At 37.1% G+C, this 22705-nt stretch overlaps 1 protein-coding gene across 4 annotated transcripts; it reads right to left on the bottom strand.

Annotated features, from left to right (window-relative positions):
* Positions 1 to 555: 555 nt before the first annotated feature.
* LOC103718795 (protein MICRORCHIDIA 6-like) lies at positions 556 to 20874 on the bottom strand. Of its 4 annotated transcripts, none has more exons than XM_026809168.3 (21): positions 20606 to 20874; positions 20385 to 20491; positions 14803 to 15166; positions 14629 to 14703; positions 14491 to 14525; positions 13882 to 13960; positions 13533 to 13622; positions 13370 to 13445; positions 11829 to 11907; positions 11566 to 11700; positions 10478 to 10576; positions 9917 to 10018; positions 9676 to 9822; positions 8317 to 8409; positions 6173 to 6224; positions 5860 to 5971; positions 2368 to 2624; positions 2174 to 2289; positions 1660 to 1733; positions 1262 to 1304; positions 556 to 1109 (listed from the first exon to the last, which is right to left on the bottom strand). In XM_026809168.3, exons 3-21 carry the CDS (start codon positions 15155 to 15157, stop codon positions 999 to 1001), a joined length of 2130 nt encoding a protein of 709 aa, XP_026664969.2. In that variant the 5' UTR covers positions 15158 to 15166; positions 20385 to 20491; positions 20606 to 20874; the 3' UTR covers positions 556 to 998. The 4 variants fall into 4 exon arrangements, with proteins under 4 accessions (XP_026664969.2, XP_008805993.1, XP_088576343.1 ...); XM_008807771.5 differs by lacking the exon at positions 20385 to 20491 and having other exon boundaries at positions 14803 to 14885; positions 15133 to 15166; XM_088720217.1 differs by lacking the exon at positions 20385 to 20491 and having other exon boundaries at positions 14803 to 14988; positions 15133 to 15166; positions 20606 to 20747.
* Between the last annotated feature and the right edge of the window lie 1831 nt (positions 20875 to 22705).

Below are 22705 nucleotides of genomic sequence, written 5' to 3'. Positions count from 1 at the left end.
GCCGGTGGCACGAGGGATCTTCTCCAACCGACTGTGGACTGTGCGGTTGGAACCCTTGGCGGTGTTGCTAATGGGGGATGGGCAGATCCCGATGGTGCTCAGTGGAAGGGGAAGCGGGGTGCTCAGTGGAAGAAGTAGCGGCCAGCAATGAGACAGAAGAGGTGGAGCACAGCGAGGGGTACCATGCGGCGGAGACGAGCGGGGTGGTGGTGGCCTCGGGCGCGGTGACGGATGGAAGGAAAGGAGTAGCCGCAGGGGTTTCCTTTTTTTTCTTAGTGAAAACCGAGAGGGGAAGGGAGATGGATGGTGGAAAGGAAGGCTGCGCAGCGGGGGCGGCAGTGGTTTCAAGTGGCAGCAGCAGCGTACGTGGAGAACAAATTGGGGTGGTCCGTCCAAAAACAGAATCCCAGGCTTTGGCAACAGAGGCAAAGCTGAGACTCTGATACCAAGCTGATGGCAGACAACTGCAAGAAAAGAGGAGGAGGAAGAACAAGGAAGGGAGAAGGAAGAAAAGGTTATAAAGACGCAGGAAGAAAAGAAGAGGAGAAAGAAAAAGAACAAGAAAGAGGCTAGGATTTTTTCATTCAATCATCAATTACCTCATACATGAGAGAGGGGATCTTTATATAGACCTTACATCTTGACCAAATCAAGTAATCAATTGACCAAATCAATCGATTGACACTGACTAAATTTGGACCCTTACATCAATTAATCCCTTACCAACATCGGTCCACTAAAATGACCCAATTACATAAACCCAATTGACTAGTCTAATAATAAAACAACTGACCGAATTGACTTGACTAAGACAAAAACAAATAATGCAATAAAAAAAAATGATTTGGACTCGAATGGACCCAATCCGGGTCTGACTCAATCCGGAAGCTCAGGATCATCTGAATGAAGGGCTCTGATGTCCCCATCAATGCCCGACAAGACTCGTGATGCTGAAAAGGGAGGTAAAAACATATATACAAGTACCAAAAAAAAAAGACCTATATGCATTTATAATTTTCCAACTTGACATTGGCCATCGATAGGAGCTCCACTGTTAGGTTCGCGTAGAGCTTTTGAACTCGTTCAACTTCTACTCTAAGCTTTTGGGCCTGCCCAATAGAATGGCCATAAGTTACTAACAAGAGAAATTGCATAGTGCCAAATCTATGATAAACACAAATAACTGAACTGGCACATAGATTTCGTTAAGCATTTCGGAAGCTTAGTTAAGAAAAAAGTCTGCAGAATTTATAGATTTGACCTTGAGAGAGAGCTCTTTCTGCATCTTCTCATAGTGCAAACACCTGAAGAAGTGAGAGACAAGGGATTACGAAAATTAAAATCCTTCAGTTAAATTGAGAGCTAATATGTTCTTATGGAATTGTGGAACATGCATGGCAAACAGCTCAAGAAACTTCGACATGTAATAGTTTCTAAAAGAAAAGCTCCTGCATGTAACCACCATAACAACCGTAAGTGCCATGAGCTAGCATTGGCACTTACAGGTCGAATAGGTGTGCTAATATCATCTAACAAATTATCCGATCTGCAGAAGATGAATAGCTATATTAAGCAAGCAACATATAAAATAGGAAAGAGAATATGAAAATCTAGGAGCATTGCTCTCTCCAGAAACAAAATTGCTTCTGTTTTACCCACTCTGCATGAATCTTCTTATTTTCCTGCATCATAGCTAAAATCTGTGCTCGCCGCTGCCCAACATCATTACCAAACTGCCAAAAGAATTGATAGAAATCAGCGATGTTATTCTTGGCTTCCAAAAAATATCCATTATTTTTCTTCCTACCATGCATACATGCATTTTTTTTGTTTGTAGTAGGTGCATACAAGGTTTTTTTGTTCCCTCCCATCTGGAGGGTCATATTATTCAATTTCAAGGCCGAAACTGATGAACAATAGTTCAAATAACTATGAAGGAATTTCTTTCATCACTTCTATGTTGAAGTGGAGCCAACATACTTTCCACATCATCAATACTAAAGTCTTTTGCTCCAAAGGTTCCGATTATTTTTATTTTTTTCCACTCAAAAGGGATATTTTGCGGGGCAGAATTCAACTGCTGATGACTTAGTAGGCAATTAAAATTATTGGGAATTATGGGCATGGAGACCATTTTGCAGGACATTGAAAAGATAAATGGCCATCATCCTACCTTGTTTTGCCGACGGAATTTTTTTACAATCCCAGCTTCCTTTTCACAAGACAGAGCCTGCCTTTTCGACCGTTCAAATCCTGCAATAATCTCACCTCTCCTTTTCTCTATCAAACCTGTTTCATATGTCACAACCAGCGTAAGTTTCATGCAATGAACATCTGTTTTAAAAGTACAAGATGTACAGGAAGCACCTGTTGCAGAACTGGCACTACAGTTGTGCATATATTCTCCCTGTGTTGAGCATGATGCAGCACAGAGTCCAGTCACAACCTGGACGGTTGCTGATAGGATAGAGGGATTGTGTCTTGGAACTTGTGGAGCTCTAGGATTCACTACTACTGGTCCTACACTGCATCCTGAGGGAGGCAGTGGATGGAGAGCAGCATTAGGAGCTCGGGCTATACAGGAAAAGTTTTTGGTGTAACCCACCAAATGGCAATGACACTCCCTGCCAATATCAAAAAAGAAAAGTACAGAGTGTGTGAGAGCGAGTAAGAGGGGGGGATGCATAAGACACCTCTGCCAGGATATTGATAATAAAGTAGTAAAATACTCTTCTATAAATCAAAGAAGCTTTCAATTTTTTTTATAAAAAAAAAGAGGTAGAAGGATATAAAGTAATATCTCCAATATAAGGATAGGAGGTATAGAGAATGGAGATAAAACAATTAGCAACATACACAAACACTGATATTCTTATATCACAATTAGTTTTGGAAGCTTAACTTGCTACTAATTCTTAGAAAACACTTACAATTTGTAATGTGAAAAAGAAGGGATTAACCACATTTAATTAAAAAAGGTTCTACCCATTTTCTTCAGCCTTGCTTCTACTATACTATAGTTCATTTTAACAATAAAAGATAGCGATAAGCATGCCTTGAAGCCTGGGATTTTGCAATATACCTTCACCAGCTGCCTTTGTGCTAAAGTCGACATATTCTATGAGGTTTCAAGAATAAAGCAATCAAGTCACGCCACCAAATAATCTCACATGGCAGTGCATGAGTCTTTCTTCTATTTTCATTCTATGGGTATCATCTGATCCAGAGTATGGTACTAAAAGCTCGATAAATGCATGGTGTGATCCCTAAGAGTTGTCAATTTGGAAAAACAGATAAAATTCTTTTAAGAACAAGAAATGAAGAAGAAGAGCGGTTTATTGACAGGAAAAAGACCTTAAAAGTGGGCATTGGAGGTTGCAATTTTCAAAACAATCAAGTAGTCCAACTATCCTGACCTAACTTTGTCCAAGGCAGTTTATGTTATTTTAAGTTGAGAAAATGTTCAGGCCAGGCATTTTGACCCTGATTTTAAACTTCGAAGTTCAGGTCAGAGCCACAACTCAATTTGGGCCATGAATATGAGCAAGTAAATTGATCAGGGAGGTCCGTGACAATATATTCTTCAAGGCACAGGATAACCAAAAAATTAAACTAGGCTATTCGATAATAATCACACAGCCAAAATAGACTTCTCAAACACTCTAGGGAATCAAAATTAAAAATCAATCAGCTAAATCCTTATATAATAGTGATCTATAACTATAGAACTACACCCTTTTCTTTACTGGTGCCTCATTACACCCTTTTTTTTACTGGTACCTCATTGCCATCATCTCTCTCTTCCCACTCCCCACCCCTCACACCCTCTCTCTAACATTCTTTGAGGATAAATGAGTGATCTACAATGTCCATTGTACTCTACCTATCTCAGAACATAACGGGGAAAAAGAAAATCAAGTCCTTTGGGTAGTCTAAAATCATATAGTCTCATAGATTAAACAAATCATTTGTTATTTCTCTATAAAGCCCTTCGTCTAGTTACAAGAATGCAAATGTAGGAAGATACACTTGAAATTTTGGTTGTAGACATGATGTTGTAGCCATGATGAATGATGTGGATCATCTGTTTGGATGTCTGATCTCAAATTATAAAAAAACACATGCAACTAATCACAAGTATAGCTTCTTAGGGTCCACTCACCATCTTCATCCATGACCATAATGTTTTATCAGAGTTTAGTGGGGTTATTCTCCCACATTCTCTCTCTCTGTTTCAGCTCTTGACCAGTTGATTAGGTCATTTGAAATAACAAATGGTCTTAGGTTCAGAAGTGCCAGACAGCTTCGAGTCGGATAGAGCCAACCCCCTGGTGGATCTGGTCAAGGTCAGGTTAAGATTGAGACCGAGAAGGTAAGAGGATCACTTCAAACCCAAGCCCAATGATATCCAATCACCACTCCCATTGGACATGCAACTTGAAAGCCTGATCATGTTTTCCATTCAATTCTCCATATTTAACAAAGATGAAAGCAAAGTTCTTATTTATAAATAACCAACAAGCTCATACATGAGGTCAAAGCGGTGGTCATGATGTACTGAGACATGTACTAGATGTTATGCAAAAATAAGGCCCAGAGAAATAAGAAGCACTTGAATATAAAACTGATAACCATTTCAGTAGAACATTACCTTTACCAGATTAAATTAAACTTGTTATTTTTCATTTGTCTTTGTTAGATCCTAAGCTGATGCATGGAGTGTTATTTGGAATGGGATAATACGATAAACAGAAATACAAAACATCGGTGCATGTTGATTGTACAGTAGTGGAATGGTCACCAAAGTAGAAAGTGAGCTAGAGCTCAGAGAATAGAAAGGATGCATTAGTTTTGAACGCCACAATAGTATGTAAGTATAGTAAGCACTTCCCATGACATTGCACATGGACAGTTTTTTCACGAGGAAAGTACCAAGCATGCGAAACTTCATAACAAGGATGCAAAGTGATGAGCTAAAAGATGAGAATTTAGAGATGATGACGTCCACAAACAAATGGGATGCATCCCCCTCAAATATTACCATAGAGATCATACGTAAAAGTATTTCTTAATAAACAATCAGAAGCACTAGTTGGTATGAGTCTTTACTGAAAAGTTATCATGATGAATAGCAGATGAGATAAAAGCTTGAGCTTCAGAGCAGATAATGTCATTGAAGAAAACCACAATCATCTATTGAATCCTAGATATGCATAGAGATTCTTGATTGCTGGAATGAACACATTACTATTGTCACAATATGTGATGGTGGGTGTAACAGATGTAAGTTTGGTCTGCCGTATCGGTTGGTACAGGCCGGTACGTATCGGTACCAGACAGAACCGGTACGGTATAGCTATATTTTTCAGTTCCGACCATTCGCAATCCGTACCGATCGGTACCGGCCCGTACCGAACCGGTACCGGCCCGAACCAGTTCCAAATTTTTTTTGAGTTTTGGCCCGAACTAGCCAAACCGGTACGGTACCGTCGCTCACCAGTACATCGATACGGATGCCCACCGGTAGGTCGATACGGTCGGTACGGCGGACCTTGGATGTAACACTGTCATGATCAGGAAATCATAATCAAGCAATCTTGGCATATGGTGCCATCAATTATCATTTTATTATTCTCCTTCTCAAGTAGATACCTTTCAGCTTTCCAATGATTATCTACTAGCACACTAACCATATTAAGAAGCTATATCATGTACACCAGAAAAGCACTGCAAGTTTCCCTAATTAGCATGTTCCCTAATTTGCAGAAGAGATGAGTTTTACATGGTGGATGTGCGTTAAAAATTCTACATTTTCATACAAATATACTCCATGAGCAATTAGCTGGAACCAGAGCGTACCAATACTCATAGGTCATTTCCCTCAAGCGTGATTCAAGTTTTTGATAAAGGGTCGACTTTTCGAAACTTTGCTTGTCATGTGTAGGTTTAATAAAGTTTGCCTCTAGTACACCTGACAAACCCAAAAATTTAGAAAAAAATCAAGTAATCAGGATGAGTTCACACAGAAGAATGAAAACAGTAATACCCATTTGACCAGTTTAGGCAAGTTTGAACTAACAAACTTCATATAAATAGAAGCTAGAGCCTTGACAAAAAAAAGCATAACCTAATGCTAACATTGTGTAAAACATTCATTATTTCAAACACTTACCAGCAATACCTCTACCTTTGCTGCCTGTAGAGTTAACAACTTGGCAGAAAGGCTGAAAAAATAAAACACATGATTACAAAGGGAAAAAGATGAAAAGAATATGGATTCACAAATAGCAAGATGAATTGTAGAATATACAATCATTATCCCAGATACATAAACATTGAAAATAAAATTTGAACAAATGTTCATCTAGAATGGCTTCGTGGCAAGCAAGATGGGCCTAATGATAAAACCTCAAACTAGCACTGTCATTAACAAAGTTTCTTTTCATGAACTTAAAAAAACATCAAAAAAGTAAAAAGATATGCACAAAACCAAAATGGAGGAACAAACTACAATCTGAGGCTCAAAACCCAGAAAATTAATTTTACCTCTCAATGCAGAGAAGCCTATGCTATACTTGCTCCCAACCCTTCTTTGGATGGGGACAAAGTGCTGTCATTGTCTTTCCTCAAACTGTGACCATATTATAGATATTCTTTGGACCGTAAACTACTATATGCCTTAAGTACTGCTATACTGTTAAAATATACCAAAGCTGTTTAATACGAAATTTCATGCCAATTTTAAACAATTAACCGATTGGAATGTGAAAGTAATCATGTCAAACCTGTTAAGACTTGCTAGCTGAGTTAGATAAAGCAGATACCAAATCTAGAAGCATCTTCAGAGTGTATCCAACAGAAGAAAAAAAATTAAAATGACAATTCAATAACCTACTGAGTAAATTAAAGATCAGACTTCAGCTTTCATAATTCACATCAAACCTAGAAGTTTTGTTATATAAGTTGTTCAGACTTCAGAAATGTTATTCAAGTTGAATACATCCACAGGTGACAAACATAAAAAAGGGATAGTCAAACAATCAAAACCGCATAGAGAAAACACAAAGAAAAATTAAATAGATTAGGGATATAAAGGTGCATATTTTTTCCCCTAAAAAGAAGCTGAAGTTAGAAATTTGAATGAGATAGATGGTGCAAACAACAGATAACAAACAAAAACAGAGGCTAAAGTAAGTCTTTGGACGACACGTAAGTACCTAGCAGGCATTAGGTCAATCTTAAATACTAGAGGTGAGCACAAACATATTCAATTGACCCTAGCATCCTAATACCCTTATGAAACTCAAGTTTGACTATATACCAAGAGATTTCCACAAGAATGATGGTATGGTTCATTCATCAATAAAGAAGGTGACAACATTTGGACTAAATGGGATCATATAAGGGGAGGCAAAACTGTTGCTTCTAAAGTATAAACAACAAAATCCACAAGAACACTTAGCTAAGATGAAGGGTCCATAAGCATAAACAAACGTCAATGGAGTTGATGAATCAAATGAATAATTCTGGCGATAAGGCAAGTCCTCAAGAAAAATAAAATGGCATGAGAAAACATAATGGAGCCGATGTGGTAGCCATAGATGTCAAACGTGTCAACGAAGATGACTATGTAGATGTCTTAGCAAGTAAGTGCTAAACCAAAAAAGAGCCTTAAGCTGCAAATAGATATGCTGAAATGATAGCCTTCACTCTTCACAAAGTTATACTGTGAAATGAAGATCTTGATGGTGTCAACTGCAAATTGAGAAGATGTATGACATGGGCTACCAGCTGGCATAGTTGGCTGACAAAGTTAACTGGCAATGGAACAAGCTGGTTAAAAAAGTAAACTAACACTGCTGTCTGATCAAGTGAATTGGAAGCAGTGCACATATGAAGTGAAATTGAAACCATATGAAGTGAAATTGAAACCACATGCAGATGATGTTAAGCATCTGCATGCAGCAATCAATGCAGCGAATGGCTAAAGAGGATCAGTTCTAAAGCAGGCAAAGCTGAACTTAGAGAAGCCATTAATGGCCTCCTCAAGCGGCCCAAAAAGTAACTGAGACTCAATGCAACCAACTAGTGACTGATGTAGGTTTGACGATAAACCAAGCGTGCATGCGGCAAATCTTTTACATGAAAATTTTTGATGAGCTGTTACAAGAACACTGAAAGCACTTTCGAAATAAATTAGCAGAAGCTAATAAAATTGCAAGTGAACTTCTGTTCAGAAATACAGATGTAATTTTGACTCACAATCAAATTAAGGTATTCGTTGCTACGAAGCTAAAATGGAAGAGCAAGTCTCACCAATATAAGACGATTTCTATGGTATATGTTAAATCCATGAACATTAACTTCTGGGGCACCCTCCAGGAATCCGATGGTTGTGATGACCTCGGCCTGAATTAAAGGAGAAAAGAAAACAGAGTAAATTTTGAGAATTGGAAACCTAGCACTTAATTATGTGTGTGTGTGTGTGTATTATAATAAAGCAACAAGAGGATACCAGCAATGTACTTTTACATCCTTATTTTTACCAATAAATGATGTTTATTGTTATACTAGAGAAAAACACATTCTCCATGGTTGAACCTAAGGTGGTTTTATCTGATTCAATGGTCAAAATCATGTATCCATAATCAAGGCTTTCTTTGACACATGGTTCCGATATTCACAGGATAACCTTGATGAGTCTAAGCCTAGAACCTTGAATCCTAAGAAAAGTCATGAGGTTGTGGTTAACCTAGTTAAGGAGGTTATTGCAATGATTTGGTGGTTGCAGTCGTGGTTGAGCGGGTAAGCCTTTCATATGTTCTAGATTAATTGCAGATTATCCTGCTGGACTAGTTAAAAATGTATTTTTCCCATATCTTAATGTTTCCAAAACCTTGTTCAGATGCACATGTCAGGAGTTATTTGCTTTAAAACGGCCTATAATTTTTTATTACCAAAAAAGTCTATTGATTGTTGAAGAGCATATGAAAGTCAGCACAATAAATTGAATTTTTGGAATCTTTCTAGCTCGGCAATATCCACTCTCCAAATAAAAAAATGGCAGAAAGGTGGAACCAACAAACGTGAGAATCTTCTGCACATTCATGCTTGAGTCCTTGATAACATATTCTCAGCACTTCAATTGGGTATCAGATAAAAGAAATTGAGACAATATTGACTGAAATGTTACAAATAAGATAAAGTCTTGTGTATTTTATCCCATTTACTTTCCATCATCACAAAAATGTTATCTGATTTTGCAACTTCAGTCATTTGGTTTCAAACACTATTACAAAGAAGAGAAGATATGAAGAACTAAATTTCTAAAATGATTTCTGTCATTGTGGACATGAGCCTGGTAACTGAGATGGGATCATAGTCCTGATTGTTCAACTTCATTCTAGATAAGAGTTTTATCTGGGAGAAGAATACAGACAGTGATGCAGTATCCCTTACTAAACAAGAATGGCAGATAAAGATATGTACATCCACTCCAAATAATTTTGAAAGGCATGATTATGTCTATGGATATTCTGGGATGGTTACTACCCACTTTCAAGATACTTCTTTTTCCTTTTTCGGGTTCAGAAAGCATATAAGACATAGCTAGACAAGCAATATAACTGAAGAAAAAGTGCAGGCATTAAGGAAATGCTAAAGTCCAGGGCAAACCTCTGTCCTTCCCCCAACTTGTGGCATATACTTGATGCATTCACAATATCTAAGATCACTAGCTATACGGTGATGCTCAATTACTCGCCCACGCAGAATAATTTTAAAAAATTTGGGCAAGTGTAAATATAAGATGGTGGAGTATGCCTGTAAGATTTTAAAGGCAAAAGTTAACAGAAAATTATATAAAAAAAGTTTAAGAAAAAAATCCAGAAATTAAACTTAAAAGTTTAGAACTTACTCGCAAGGAGAAATGGAGTCGATTTGCAATATGATTTTGAGTTAGCATCTTTGAAATGCTATTAGTTTGCACAGGCTTAGGTGCTCCACTGATCATAATATCCTGCAACCGAAAAATAGAAGGGCATTTTAACAAAACAACTCTAATATACCCAATTGAGGAAGAAATTGTTACTTCCCTCGGAAACCCAGCTGGGATAATAGATACGAAATTGTGTTCAAATTTAGGCAAAATAACAAGAAAACAGAAGATTTGTTATATTAATATATATGTCAAAATGCCGATGACAGTGTGTGAATGTGCATGTGCACTTGCTTAAGTGCATGTATGCATGCAAGTCACATGTGTGATGTGTCTGTGAGCATGGGTATCTGTATTCATGATAATTCCATTTTCACAATAAATTAAGTGTATAAAAATTCCAGCAACTTTTGGAATAAATCATTGCATAAATAAAAACCACAAGCTTAACCAACTATAATCATCCTAAAAATTATTGCAATACTCATGTAAAGGAAAAATAAATTCCACTTATTAGAAGGTAAACAACATTTTGCTGACCTCTGTATCAGATTCAAAATCAAGTTCCATCTTCCCCTCATCATTGAACCATAAATTGTACACAATAATTTTTGTACCATGGTTCCCCATGTCATTGAACTGCACAGGATATGAAGGAACTGCAAGATTAATGTTTGGACAAGAAAAAAGGAAAAGAAAAAAAGAATTTAGAAACTAATGTACATATCACTAGCAATCCTGCAAATGAATTTTCTCGAAGATAATGGAACCTTAAGAAGTAGGATTTTGAGTGCTTGGATATAAGTTCAGTTGTCAAATGAAGAATTAAAAGAATTCATCAGGAGAACAAGAAATAGAATGAAGAAACAGTATTATACAAATATATAAGGCCTTCATCACCTTGAATAAACTGCTGTCTAGTTAGTAAGGTTGCATCTTTACTAGCCACCCTTTTTGTGGTTGGCTCAGGTATGAAGACATTTGATATGTGTCAAAGTTCAGGTTTAAGAGCACTACAAACCACTGACAGTGGATATATGGTCCCTAATTGGTGCTTTGTTTATACTTTATACACATTATAAGTGACATAAAAGTGAGATGAAGGCACTGCAGTCATTCCAGACCTAATCACTTTCAAAAGATTTGATTCAGAAGCAAGATCTTTATGGCACCATTAAGAAGTACCAACGGCAAACTCTGTTTTTCTTCCTTCCTTATGCGGCCCTTTTGTCATGCACATTTCATGTGGTTGTGGAACACCATTCTCCTCTCTATTATCCCTTCTTCCTCCTTCTCTATTTGTCTTTTTTTTCTTTTATCTCTTTCCCCCTGAGACACTCTCAAGAGTAAAGTTTATAGCTGAAGGAATCCCTATCAATAATAACTAAACATTTCAGCTATTACTTATTTTTAGATTTATCTTTAAACATCCTGGGTCATCTTCTGTTTGTTCTTGCTCGATTTCTAATATTTCATTTACTAGTGTAACATTGCGAGCAAGATATTTCCATGTGTCGATAATTTAGAAAACATTTGACAATTTTATATGCTTCTACATGGTAAAATGCAACGTTTCATGCATTCAACAGGTTAGAACCGAACAAAGAGAAAACATATATGCAGCTTACATGCTTTAGGAGCTCATCTTCTGTAGCAAAAGGGGACCATTTTAAGAGCATAGACAAATTGGAGGAGAATTGCTTTTGACCATGTCGGAATAACCTTTTAAATACATCACTGGATGGATCAAATCTGTAATCCACCTACAAAAGCAAAATAATTTTATTGTCAAGCAAATATTTTTCTAAAATCATCCATAATTACAAATATTTACAAGACAGTTGCTGACGGGAATAAAAGAATTAAATTAAGGACTTCATTAGACTCTTACCAATGGTACAACTATGTCATTGCAACCTGTCCGTCTTAGAAAGGTATAGGAAAGCAGTCCGACACTTTGAGTCAATTCCCTGAAGGCAGAGAAAATGTTCAGTCAGTTAAGAAATGAAGTTTGAAGAAGAGTACGGTGCAAGTCTACCATGTTCGAACATGCTTTAGAAGACTGAAAGGCAGTGCACATAAAGTGATTAACGCAGATAGTGCTACCTTAAGGAAGAGACCAGACATCTAGATTTGTTCTTGGATTTATTAGATTTAGAAATGAAGTTTGAAGAAGAAGAAGAAGAAGAGGAAGAGTATGGTGCAAGTCTACCATGTTCGAACATGCTTTAGAAGACTGAAAGGCAGTGCTCATAAAGTGATTAACACAGACAGTGCTACCTTAAGGAAGAGACCGGACATCTAGATTTGTTCTTAAATTTATCCCTTGTTTGTACAGCTCATTTTGTTGAACGCAAGGACTAAAATAATGCATATTGTGCTCACGGCTGTCAGGGGCAACATACTACACATGTAATTATGTATCATGTTGACACTCAACAACATAGGTGCAAAAGGTACAATGGTTTATAAAAAATTGCAACTTACATGCTAAGATATACTGCTTTCTTTTTTTAACATGGACCAATTTTAACTGCTCTATGATGCTGTATAGAAATATCTTAAGGATATACCATATTTTTGAACAAAAAAAAAATAAATGCAATTTGAGGATCACGAATCATTCTAAATATCTATGTTGATTGCTGTTTATTATGAATACTCCATAAACTCAATTGTTTGTCATATAAGCTAACATTTGACAATATTTTTACAAAACAGCAGCATAAATAATCTCAAAATCCATTTTAGAAGGTGCAGAGGGACATGAAACTCTGTGATAACAACACTGTTAGAAAAATTGTTTGCACTATGAGAAGACCTTCTCAAAGAGGATACAAAACCCTGACCTGACATATTAGTTTGTACTTTGTACCTTTAAACTAGTTTGACGTGTGTGTGGGAAAGCAGAGACAAAAAATAGCCTTGCACACTTGTATCTTACTAATAACCTCACAAGACTATCTAGAACGTTGCTAGCCTATCTGTTGTGCCTTAACAGTTGAATGACATATCTTGGATGAAAGAGATGCACCAAGGATGGCTGAAAAAGAGGCACAAGTGTTATAGATAAACCACATAAAGTAGATCCTTAACATCAAAATAATTCATCAATGTATGAACATAAAAGTAAAATTGTCTTCCCAGTTTCTCCCAGGCACATTTTATCTTACTCAACATTATTGTGAATTGGTGATCTCTTAGAGTTATAAAAAGAATATTTAGATTTTCTGAGATTGGGTTTGTAGAAATTTGAGATTCTTAAGCTAAATATATGCTACTTAGAAACTATATTAGTACCAACATCTCAATATATCAATAGTATAATTATATCATATCAGACCCCTTGTCTGAAAAGTAACAAATTTGTGCCTTAAAAATAGTACAGATATAAAATTTAGTAGAATGAGCCATAAGGTTCTGAATTATTACATTTCATGCTTGCTGCGGGTGAAAACAATAACATCTGCCCCAAGTCGCATAGTGCTAGTCTTGAAACCATTTCCATCTGGCCTACATTCTGACCAATTAGTATAACTACAAACTAGTATAATGATAAATATAACATGTAAAATGATTGGAAAATGATCCATACATTGTCCAATGGAAGAACATGGTTGCTTATCAGAAAAACCAAAGCTCATGCAACGCCGCAAGGATTCTGGATCCATCCCACCTCCATCATCTTAAGAAAAACCCCCATTAGATGTGGAAAATTCAGTAAACACACTTAAAAAACATAAGATTGAAGTAGAGACGATCATAGGCTAGGCCGTGGGCCTAAACTTTATTCATTTTTTAATCAGACTTTAGGCCAGGCCTATGTAAAATTTGATATTTTCGGTGCCTAAGCACGGCCCATGATCAGCTTTAGATTGAAGATACAAGAGCCACAAAAATAATATACTTTTTTTCTTGGTAAGGCAAAGCAAAGAGACAAGCACCTTGAATCAGCAAAGCAGGATTTCCATTTCGTGGATTTGCAATTTTATCTATAATGACAAAGGCAGCACCATTTTGTATCTATTCCATGGAAACAACATAAGAGAAATTTAAGCAGATTATTGGAGTACAGAGTTGTAAGAAATAGTTAAACTGACTTAAGCAAATAGCAACCCTTGGGCAGGCCGATAAAAACACACATGGACATGCGTGCGCGCACGAGCACATGCACGCGCACCCACACGCACATGCACTTGTGCACACATGCATAAAGGTGCACATGCAGGCATGCATTAATGCATGCAAACATGCACACAATCACACAAGCATAAGCACACACTGACATCTAAGCATGCATGTGCATCACACTCATGCACAAATGCATGCACTTGCAACCACCATGCACATGCAAGTGCACTCACACATGCGCATGTGCACATGCACACACATGCACTCACATGACGGGTATGGATTATACCACATACGCCAACTGAGTACAATATTTAGTTCAATTTTCTATGATATGAAATCTTCTGGGAATCACCTCTAAAAATCAATTTGTAATTAAAAGTCAGAGATCTTTGGTGAAAATAATAAAAGTAGATATCTACCTCGTCGACTGCATTATCAAGAAGTTCAGCTATAGCTGGAATAAGAAATTAAAAAAAAACAATGCAAATTTTTGTCAGTGAATTTTGGTGCTACAAGATAAGCATCAATCAAGAAAATCTATGTCACAATAGCCATACCACCAAAAGCCCACTTGTGTGAAGTAGCATTAGAATGGAGGAATTTGGGATGGACACATAAACGATTTTGACCATCTGTAAGCACAAGAAGAAGCATTCATATAATTAGCAAATGTCAACCAAGAGACTCTGAGAAAACAGCAGCAAAGTAAAAGAAAAGTGAAAGTAAAACACCTTGATATGCTAGTCCATGAGCTTGTCTGACTTCGTAATCACCAGCACTCCAGAATTGCCGGCTCAGTCGTGCAGAAATACCACTAAAAGCAGATGTAGGATCGAAACCATTAATATTAGCAGAAAAACTCTGTTCGCTTGCCATTATTGATCTATCTGGGACTCCAACTACAATATCTTGGGCTCCTTTTTCATCAAATCTTTGTGTTACATCACAATTTGGAGGAGTTGATTCATCATTTGCACTAGTATAGTATTCTTTCTCTTGAACAACAGTTGATGCTAAATGAGGTTTATTATCTTTCGCATATGCTACTTCAGTTTCCTTACCATTGCATATGTCTGGAAAGCTCATGTCCAAAGTCTGGAAACCAAAAAACAATAAAATCAAACAAAGGGAAAAACAATATAAAGATCAAAATTTAGAAATGAAGAAAATCTGTGGACAATATTATTTGGCAAAACATGGCACATTTCTAAGAAAACAATATCCTTTCAGAGATTTTATAGACTAGCATTTCAATTTGAGCAAAGAAGTCAACAATCAATATAACAGTCTTGGAAAGAAAAATGGCACAACTATTAAATGAAAGGTCAAAACTCTCAAGTCTCAAGCCTGAGCCTGAGAAAGGCATATGAACAAAATTTAACCTAGAATAATATATATTTAGCTAGATGTACTTCATAGCCTAGCGAACCGGTACCGGTCGGTGTACCGGTGGAGATCCGGACTGGTTCGGTACCGGTTCGGGCCGTACCAAACCAGTACTGAACCGGTCTACATGGTTCCTTGCGTGCGGGCACGAGCCAGTGCAGTTCCCAGCGCGCCCGCGCACTTCCCCGCGCGATGCCGCGTGTTTGGGCACGCTTCCCTACGCACGGGCACTTTCCCCGCACCCCGTGCAATGCCACGCGGCAGGCGCGCTTCCCCGCACGCGGGCTCGCTGCCTAAAGCACGAGGTGTGCTACCCCACGCATGCAAGCGCTTTTCCCCGCACGATGCCTAGCGCAGGCGTGCTTCCCTGCACATTTCCCCATGCACTTACCCGTGCGGGGGACACTTTGCTTGATAACCAAACCAAAAGTGTCCTTGATAACTTTATATTACAAATACAAGGACACTTTGCTTAAAGTGTCCAACACTTGAAATTAATAGTCCCTTGTAAGGATGGCAATGGACCAGGTATAGGTCAAGTAAGCCATTACCCGTACCTGCCCCATACTTGCCTCATGGCGAGGCAGGGTGAGGCGGGTAGAGTTAAATAGAGCAGGTTGAATGGATCGGATAAGATAAAGCTACAAAATCATTTTTTAACATACAAATCATTTTTTTTTGCCTTGAGGAGAGGATTCGTGAAGAGCATGTATATCCGGGTTGGGTTCAGAGTGGGCTTTACAATTACTTGTACCCGCCCCGGTCTACTTCAAGTCGGCTAAACTTGCCCCATTAGGGTCGGGTCGGGTACCTGATGGGCAAAGTAAATTGCTGCCCCTAGTCCCTTGCATGACACTCCAAAAGAAAAGTTCCCAAGTGTCGACAGTTTTTGCTAACATAAACAGGACACTTTAAAGTGGAACCAACTATGTCAAGTTGCGTGGTGCCATTTCCAAGTTTCTCAAAGTGTCAACACTTTTAGAAGCCTTGAAAAAGGAGTGTCCATAGGGCTATACAAGTGGTACAGGGATAGTTAAGCCTAGTCTAAGGCATATCGGCCTCTCATAAAACAACTTAGGGCTGGTATGCCTGATATTTTGCTCAATAATGCAATGTTTATGTTTCAAAAGTAGAAAGATTCAACAAATAATTAAACCATAGCATATGCAATTTTGTTGATCCAAAACTATAGTGAGAAAATAATTATGACTGATGTACAATTAGCTAGCAGTATAGCAAAACATGTACTGGCACAAAATAAACTTCTAAAGCTAGAGTAGCACAATAAGTATAAGATAGTTGCTAAGAAATAAAACTAGAAGAACCAATATATACTTTGAAATTTCATAAAAACTAAATGGTAGGTTAGAATATTTAAATAATATGTGTTAGTTTTGTGACAAAATAACATCAATTTTGCAGCTTATGGTCCATAAGTTAGCCAACACAAGCAAAATAAGTTGGGGGTGGAGGTATATCAAAACAAATCTCTCAAAATCAGTTATAATGAAGAAGTGCTTGGAATGCACGTACTTGGAATGCACGTACAAGTGTAGGATCCTGAAGAAAATCAAAATGGGTGTTGGACCCTAGTTGGGCTCTGGCTAGGGAGCTTTATTGGATAGTTCAACCAACCTTGGCATATTATTGTGCAACATAATTCTTCTTTTCTTTTGTTTTTTTCTTTAGACATTGTTTATCAAGAGGGCATGATAGTAGTGAAGCATTTCATACAAGCATATACAAATCCCCCTATTTCAACACATAGTGTCCAAATAAAAACCCTTATAATATAGCAACCACTTCTTGAACTTCAAAAATCCTAAAGCACTTCTCAAATCTAGGGCATTTGACTTCCTTAGAATCTACTTTGACCTGGTTAAACCACTTTATAATCTAAAGTGATTCATTACGAATTCGTGGAGTAAGCTTGCCAATAAGCAAGCAAGGAAAAGTATCACTCTATAGATGACATGATAATCGAACTTACAGTTTTACTATGATAATTTGTGAAACTTCTAGCACATAATCCACATTCATATCCTAAATAAATATGTTTCTTAGGATCTCCATCATTTACCAATGCTTTTAGGACATCCGAATATGCACCAAGGACGCTTCTAGCCAAGGTCTGCCGAACCGAGCCGAACCGTTCGGTTCGGCCCGTACCAAGCTGACCCGGTGCGAGATTGGGTCGATTTGCCTCTTTTTTAGGGATCAGCTCCGAACCAACCAGAATCGGTTCCGAACCAGCCGGAACTGACCCGAACCAGCCGGTTCCATGCAGAACCGGTGCGAACCGGCATGGAGTCGCACCGAGTCGAGCTGGTTCCGAGCTGGCCCTCCTCCCCCTCTCTTTTGTTTTAAAGAACTGTTGGAAAAGCTCGAGAAGTTTCTCTGGCCTTCCTAACATTCGGATAGTTCCTCCCTTCCCCATGACGAAAATTATACTGATTCAGCACAATTGAAGGAGGATCCGATCCTAAAAAAGGTGTGCTTCCTCTCTCCTATTTCATTTTCTCTCTTTTTTTTTCCGCCAAAAATACCTCAAAATTTGCAAAATAAGAAGAGATCGTGCTAAAATTTTTGATTTTGGCTTAATTTTATGATATATTATAGATTTATAAATAATCTACGCGATGATATAAAAATTTTAATTTTTAAAATATATATTTTTAAAATTAAAAATATATTTTTGGATTAAAAAATATATTTTTTTATCTGACACAGAAGCGTCTCAACGACCTTGCATATATTCACTACAATCTGAGGTTGAGGCTGAAGTGCATTCAGAAGAAAGTGGAACTAAAGTATATAGATCTGATCCATAGTGCTTTCGTTAACGATGAGCATGATCCTATGATCGGATGGCTTGTAGGCCAATAGCAGGAGTCAGAGCTTGATAAGCAAGAATCGCCTCTACGACTGGCTAGTTTTATAGCCAGCGAAGCGGATCGAGGCAGGGCAATAGGCAAATCGCAATATTGCACGCATCCTTCCAGCTGATCAGCCACGGCCATAGGAGTCACTGGAGAGCCGATCATTACACGACTTCTTGTCCGAGACATCCTCTCAAAGATATGATCGAGAGATGCTTAAATGAGGCCACTACGCTACCGGTCGACTCGGTCAGAAGGGCGACATACATTCTCCCAACATAGCCAGACAGAGAGGGGCACGAAGGATAAGCAAGCAACGAGGCGTATGAAGGGTAAGTAGGCAGTTACTCAGCATACCAAAAAAAAAAAAGGCACCTGCAGCCCTCCTGAAGAGTATAAAGGATCCAGTTTACTTTGATTCAGAGACCAAGAGCTGCAATGATGACAGTTCTAGTGGTCATGGATCTGCTGGCCAGAAAGAAAGTGGAGAACATGAGACCATCATTTATGAGACATAGCCATAGAATGGTCTTCGATTCACCGGTGAGTTCTAATTTACGCATTCTATACAAAATAAAGGCCATGGTATACGATTTGATAGAGCCTGTGATGATACTATTGCATATAAGAAATGGGCTCTTCAATGTCATTCAGGAGGACACGATGCAGCTGCAGATAAGCTCGCACATAGAGTAGGATCCATTGAGAATATCATATTACGAGTCGTATGCTGAAACCTATTACCTGCAGCCACAGGTAGCCCATGTCTAATATAGATATGGATATGGATATGGTGTGTCTGAGGCATCGTCTTCTAATGGCTACTATCCTATGCAGCTCGGAGCATCTTACGGATCGGATTATGCTACCGGCATATTCAGATAAGCCCTTCCACAGTCGTATTATCAGCTAGAGGACACCTCTCAAAGCTAAAGTATAACTCAGAGCGCGTTCGTTATGGGGAACATAAAGACTACAATGTTACTTAGCTAGAGGGGTGGGCTGATATGCGACGTGAATATACTAATGATCTGAATATCTACGAGAGACATCGCCACTCGACGAGATTTTAGATATCGGTATATATGTTGTATTTTAAATATATATAATCGATTATACTATTTTATATTTTTTACATCACTAGTTGATATTAGGATATTTAATGTTGTTTATTGTAGCATGCAACATCTCACTAATCATTTTATATTTTGTATCACTTTAAAACAACAAGATGCATAATTTAGGTTAAACCGAGATCATATAAATATTAAAAAATATCAAATTATACTTAAAATCATTAAAAAGGTTAAAAATATGATTAACAATTAATCAAACTCGAAAAACTTTAAGAAAAAATTGGGGCATCCAAGCCTACTGTATGTCAGTATGGTACCGGTTTGGTACTGTACCGACTCGCCCGTCGACCGGTATGGGTCTCAGAACCGGTTCGGTGGACCTTACTTCCAGCACTGAAAGGTTTCCTCAATTTTGCCTCTCCCAACAATACATGAGCTTATATTTACAATAGAAACAGCAAAAAGGTAGTCAAATTTAATCTCTACTGATTAAACATAAATCCACAGTAATGATTTTTGAAGGAACAAATCAGCAACTTGGACAAATGAGGGAGGAAAATAATGTAAGTAGGCGGTCTTTTAGAACACTACAAAGAGAAGTTAAGAACATAAAAAATTGATGTCAATAATAGAACAATAGCTAAAACATTAAATAATATTTACCTTTGTTAAGAATTTTGAACTTAAGTGAGACTTCATGTTGTTTCATGAAAAAAAAGAGTAAAGAGTGAAACAGGAACTTGAAAGGAGATAGAGAGGGGAAAACAAAAAAAACAAGCACAAGAAGAAGAAAAAGAATCAATTCAAGCCTCAATTAAAAACCCGAGAGAAAGCCTCTGAAGAAAAGTCACTCATTGCGTCATAATATAAGAAGCAACCCTATAAGAGTCCTAAACAAAAACAACATTGCTATTCCATATAGTGTTACAGCTGTAGATCAATCTTGAATAGGAAAAGAATCCCGAGATTAACTGCGATGGATTCGGAGGCCCGAGATTAACTGCGATGGATTCGGAGGCCCGAGATTTCAGCCGCTGTTAGCAAATCCCAATCCAGGCCCAAGAATAGTTTCCTCAAATCTAAGAAAGACATATTTTTGGTGACAAATATCAAATGTAGGAATCTTTTGAAGGAATAACGAGGATACGTATTCTCTTTAGTAGGAATTCCACAGAATTAAATATCGAGGGTACCTAGTTGCCCGCCTATCCTCTTCCCACCGGTTCTCGAGGCCTTCTTGACGAATTTGAGCCGCGGAATCGGTAGCACCGCCATTGATAGAATGGATTTCTTCGGCCTTTCTTCGAATGGAGGAAGCCATTAGCGGAGGTGGAGGGGAGAGAGAGGTCGGAAACCTTAAGAGTTGAGGAGAGTAAAGTAATTAGCTCCGCCATTCTCTCCGACTAGCCAAGTGGCTCTTGAAGGGGATCGCGTAGGGTGCCAACTCCGTCTAGAATACGGTAATATAAAAGCGTAACTGGGCGATTTTATAGATCCACTCAGAATTACACTGCGCTATCAGAGGTTTTTTAATTTTCTCTTAAATTTTAATTTAGTACAATCAAAATATCGAATTTTAAAATTTATTTAAATTGAATCCGGCTACGAATATCGTTGGAATTGCCACTTCATGGCCGATTTATATTGCAGAAGAGGATGGTGTATATCACGAGACAATTTCATCCTTATATGACATCATAGGACAATTCCATCGCAACAGCAGATGAAATTTATAGCCAAAATCTGAATTAAATGAATTTAAAAATATGATGATTTAGATTGTACTAAATTAAAATTCAAAGAAAACTGAAAATTTTAAATAATTTATAATTTTTACATGATTATTTCAAAAAATAAGCCGAGGTCCTTAAATAGAAAATTTCTTGATTTCCATCCAATATTGTCATTTTCTAAATTTTACTTTGAAGATTATTGTCAATGTTTAAGTTAAATTTTACATAAAATATAATATTAATAATATATCTAGTTGTTTGATGTTATCTATCTTCTATTTTTGGCTTATTTTATCTCCTTCTAAACATTTAGGCTCCATTTGGTTGCTCAGAAAAAAATATAAATTGATCGAGGGAAAAAAAAAGAAAAAGAAATCGAGTATTTTCACATGCTTGGTTAAACTAATAAAGTTGTAAAGATAGTTATTGAAAAGGCAGTTAAAATATGATTAAATTATCTTAAATCACCTGCTCATGTTTTATTTTCTAAAATCATTCTCTTTTAGAGAAAAGATTCTTCCTTGACAAACCTTCTTTTCTTTCACTTTTTTGGCAACTAATTTTATTTGTTTCTAGATTGTTGATGAATCACAAAATCATTTAATTCTAAATATGTACGCTAAGGGCTGCTTGACAAAAAAATAGTTATGAAATATATTTGACCAATTTTTTTCTTAAAAAGCTAATAGTTATTTAGAAAGAAAATTTTCTAGAACAAATTTTAATTTAACACTTGTAATTTGTAAGTACAATATTAGCCAAAAAAAGGAAAGACTATTTCTCTTCAATTGTGTTTACGGGTGACCAAATCTAACCCACCCTCGTCAACTTGCATGAACCAACCCACAATAAAAAGATTTGGGATAGTTTTACTTTTTGGGATGGTGATGATTGAATCCTGTTGGGCTTGGGTAGTATCAATTAAAGACAACAATATAGAAAATATTGATCCATACCCAACTCAAGCTGAAAATCAAGTTAAAACCTCTCGACTCATACCCACCCATAGGATCATTTTGGATCACCAATTAACCCTAACCTAATTACTTTACAAGACTCAATTCTTGATAATCCTAATTTAACCCATCAATTCCAATCTCTATAATTCTTACTGTTTAATTTTTAAATGATTCAAATAAACAACCTAAAGTTTATTTTTCTAAAAAAAATCCAGCATTAAGAAAAAAATCAATTACTCAAAAAAAATTATCTAAGAAAATGACTCGATGAAAATTGTTTCCATCCAAGTAGATCGTTACTCTCATAACTCGATGAGCCACCTCAATGACCTCAAGAAAAACCAACTAGCTCCCAAATTCAGTATAATTAATAATTCTCTATCTTGTTGATGTAGTTTGGTATGCTATTTAAAAAAACAGAATATGATAGCAAGCAACGGACATGGGGCGAACAAGATTTTGGGATGTGGTGTATTTTAGTTAGTTTTATTTTTAGTTAGGTTATGTCATATATCCTGAATTTCTAAATTAATTAGGATTATGATGATATATCTAAACTTAAATGTGATTTTTTTTTGTTTGTGATCTTTGTAGACTATGT

The sequence above is a fragment of the Phoenix dactylifera genome, chromosome 1, assembly GCF_051530095.1.
Source record: "Phoenix dactylifera cultivar Ajwa chromosome 1, Ajwa_hap1_PhDact_Kaust_v1.1, whole genome shotgun sequence".
Lineage (NCBI taxonomy): Eukaryota > Viridiplantae > Streptophyta > Magnoliopsida > Arecales > Arecaceae > Phoenix > Phoenix dactylifera.
This window is presented reverse-complemented; position numbering and strand designations above follow the sequence as displayed.

Excerpts from the sequence above, each read along its gene's own strand:
- LOC103718795 (XM_026809168.3), bottom strand. The coding sequence starts at position 15,157 with ATGAGCTTTCCAGACATATGCAATGGTAAGGAAACTGAAGTAGCATAT. Across the intron at positions 1,734-2,173 it reads AATTCCGTCGGCAAAACAAG|TTTGGTAATGATGTTGGGCA; the intron begins GTAGGATGATGG and ends TTCTTTTGGCAG. Across the intron at positions 1,110-1,261 it reads AGAAAGAGCTCTCTCTCAAG|GCCCAAAAGCTTAGAGTAGA; the intron begins GTCAAATCTATA and ends TCTATTGGGCAG.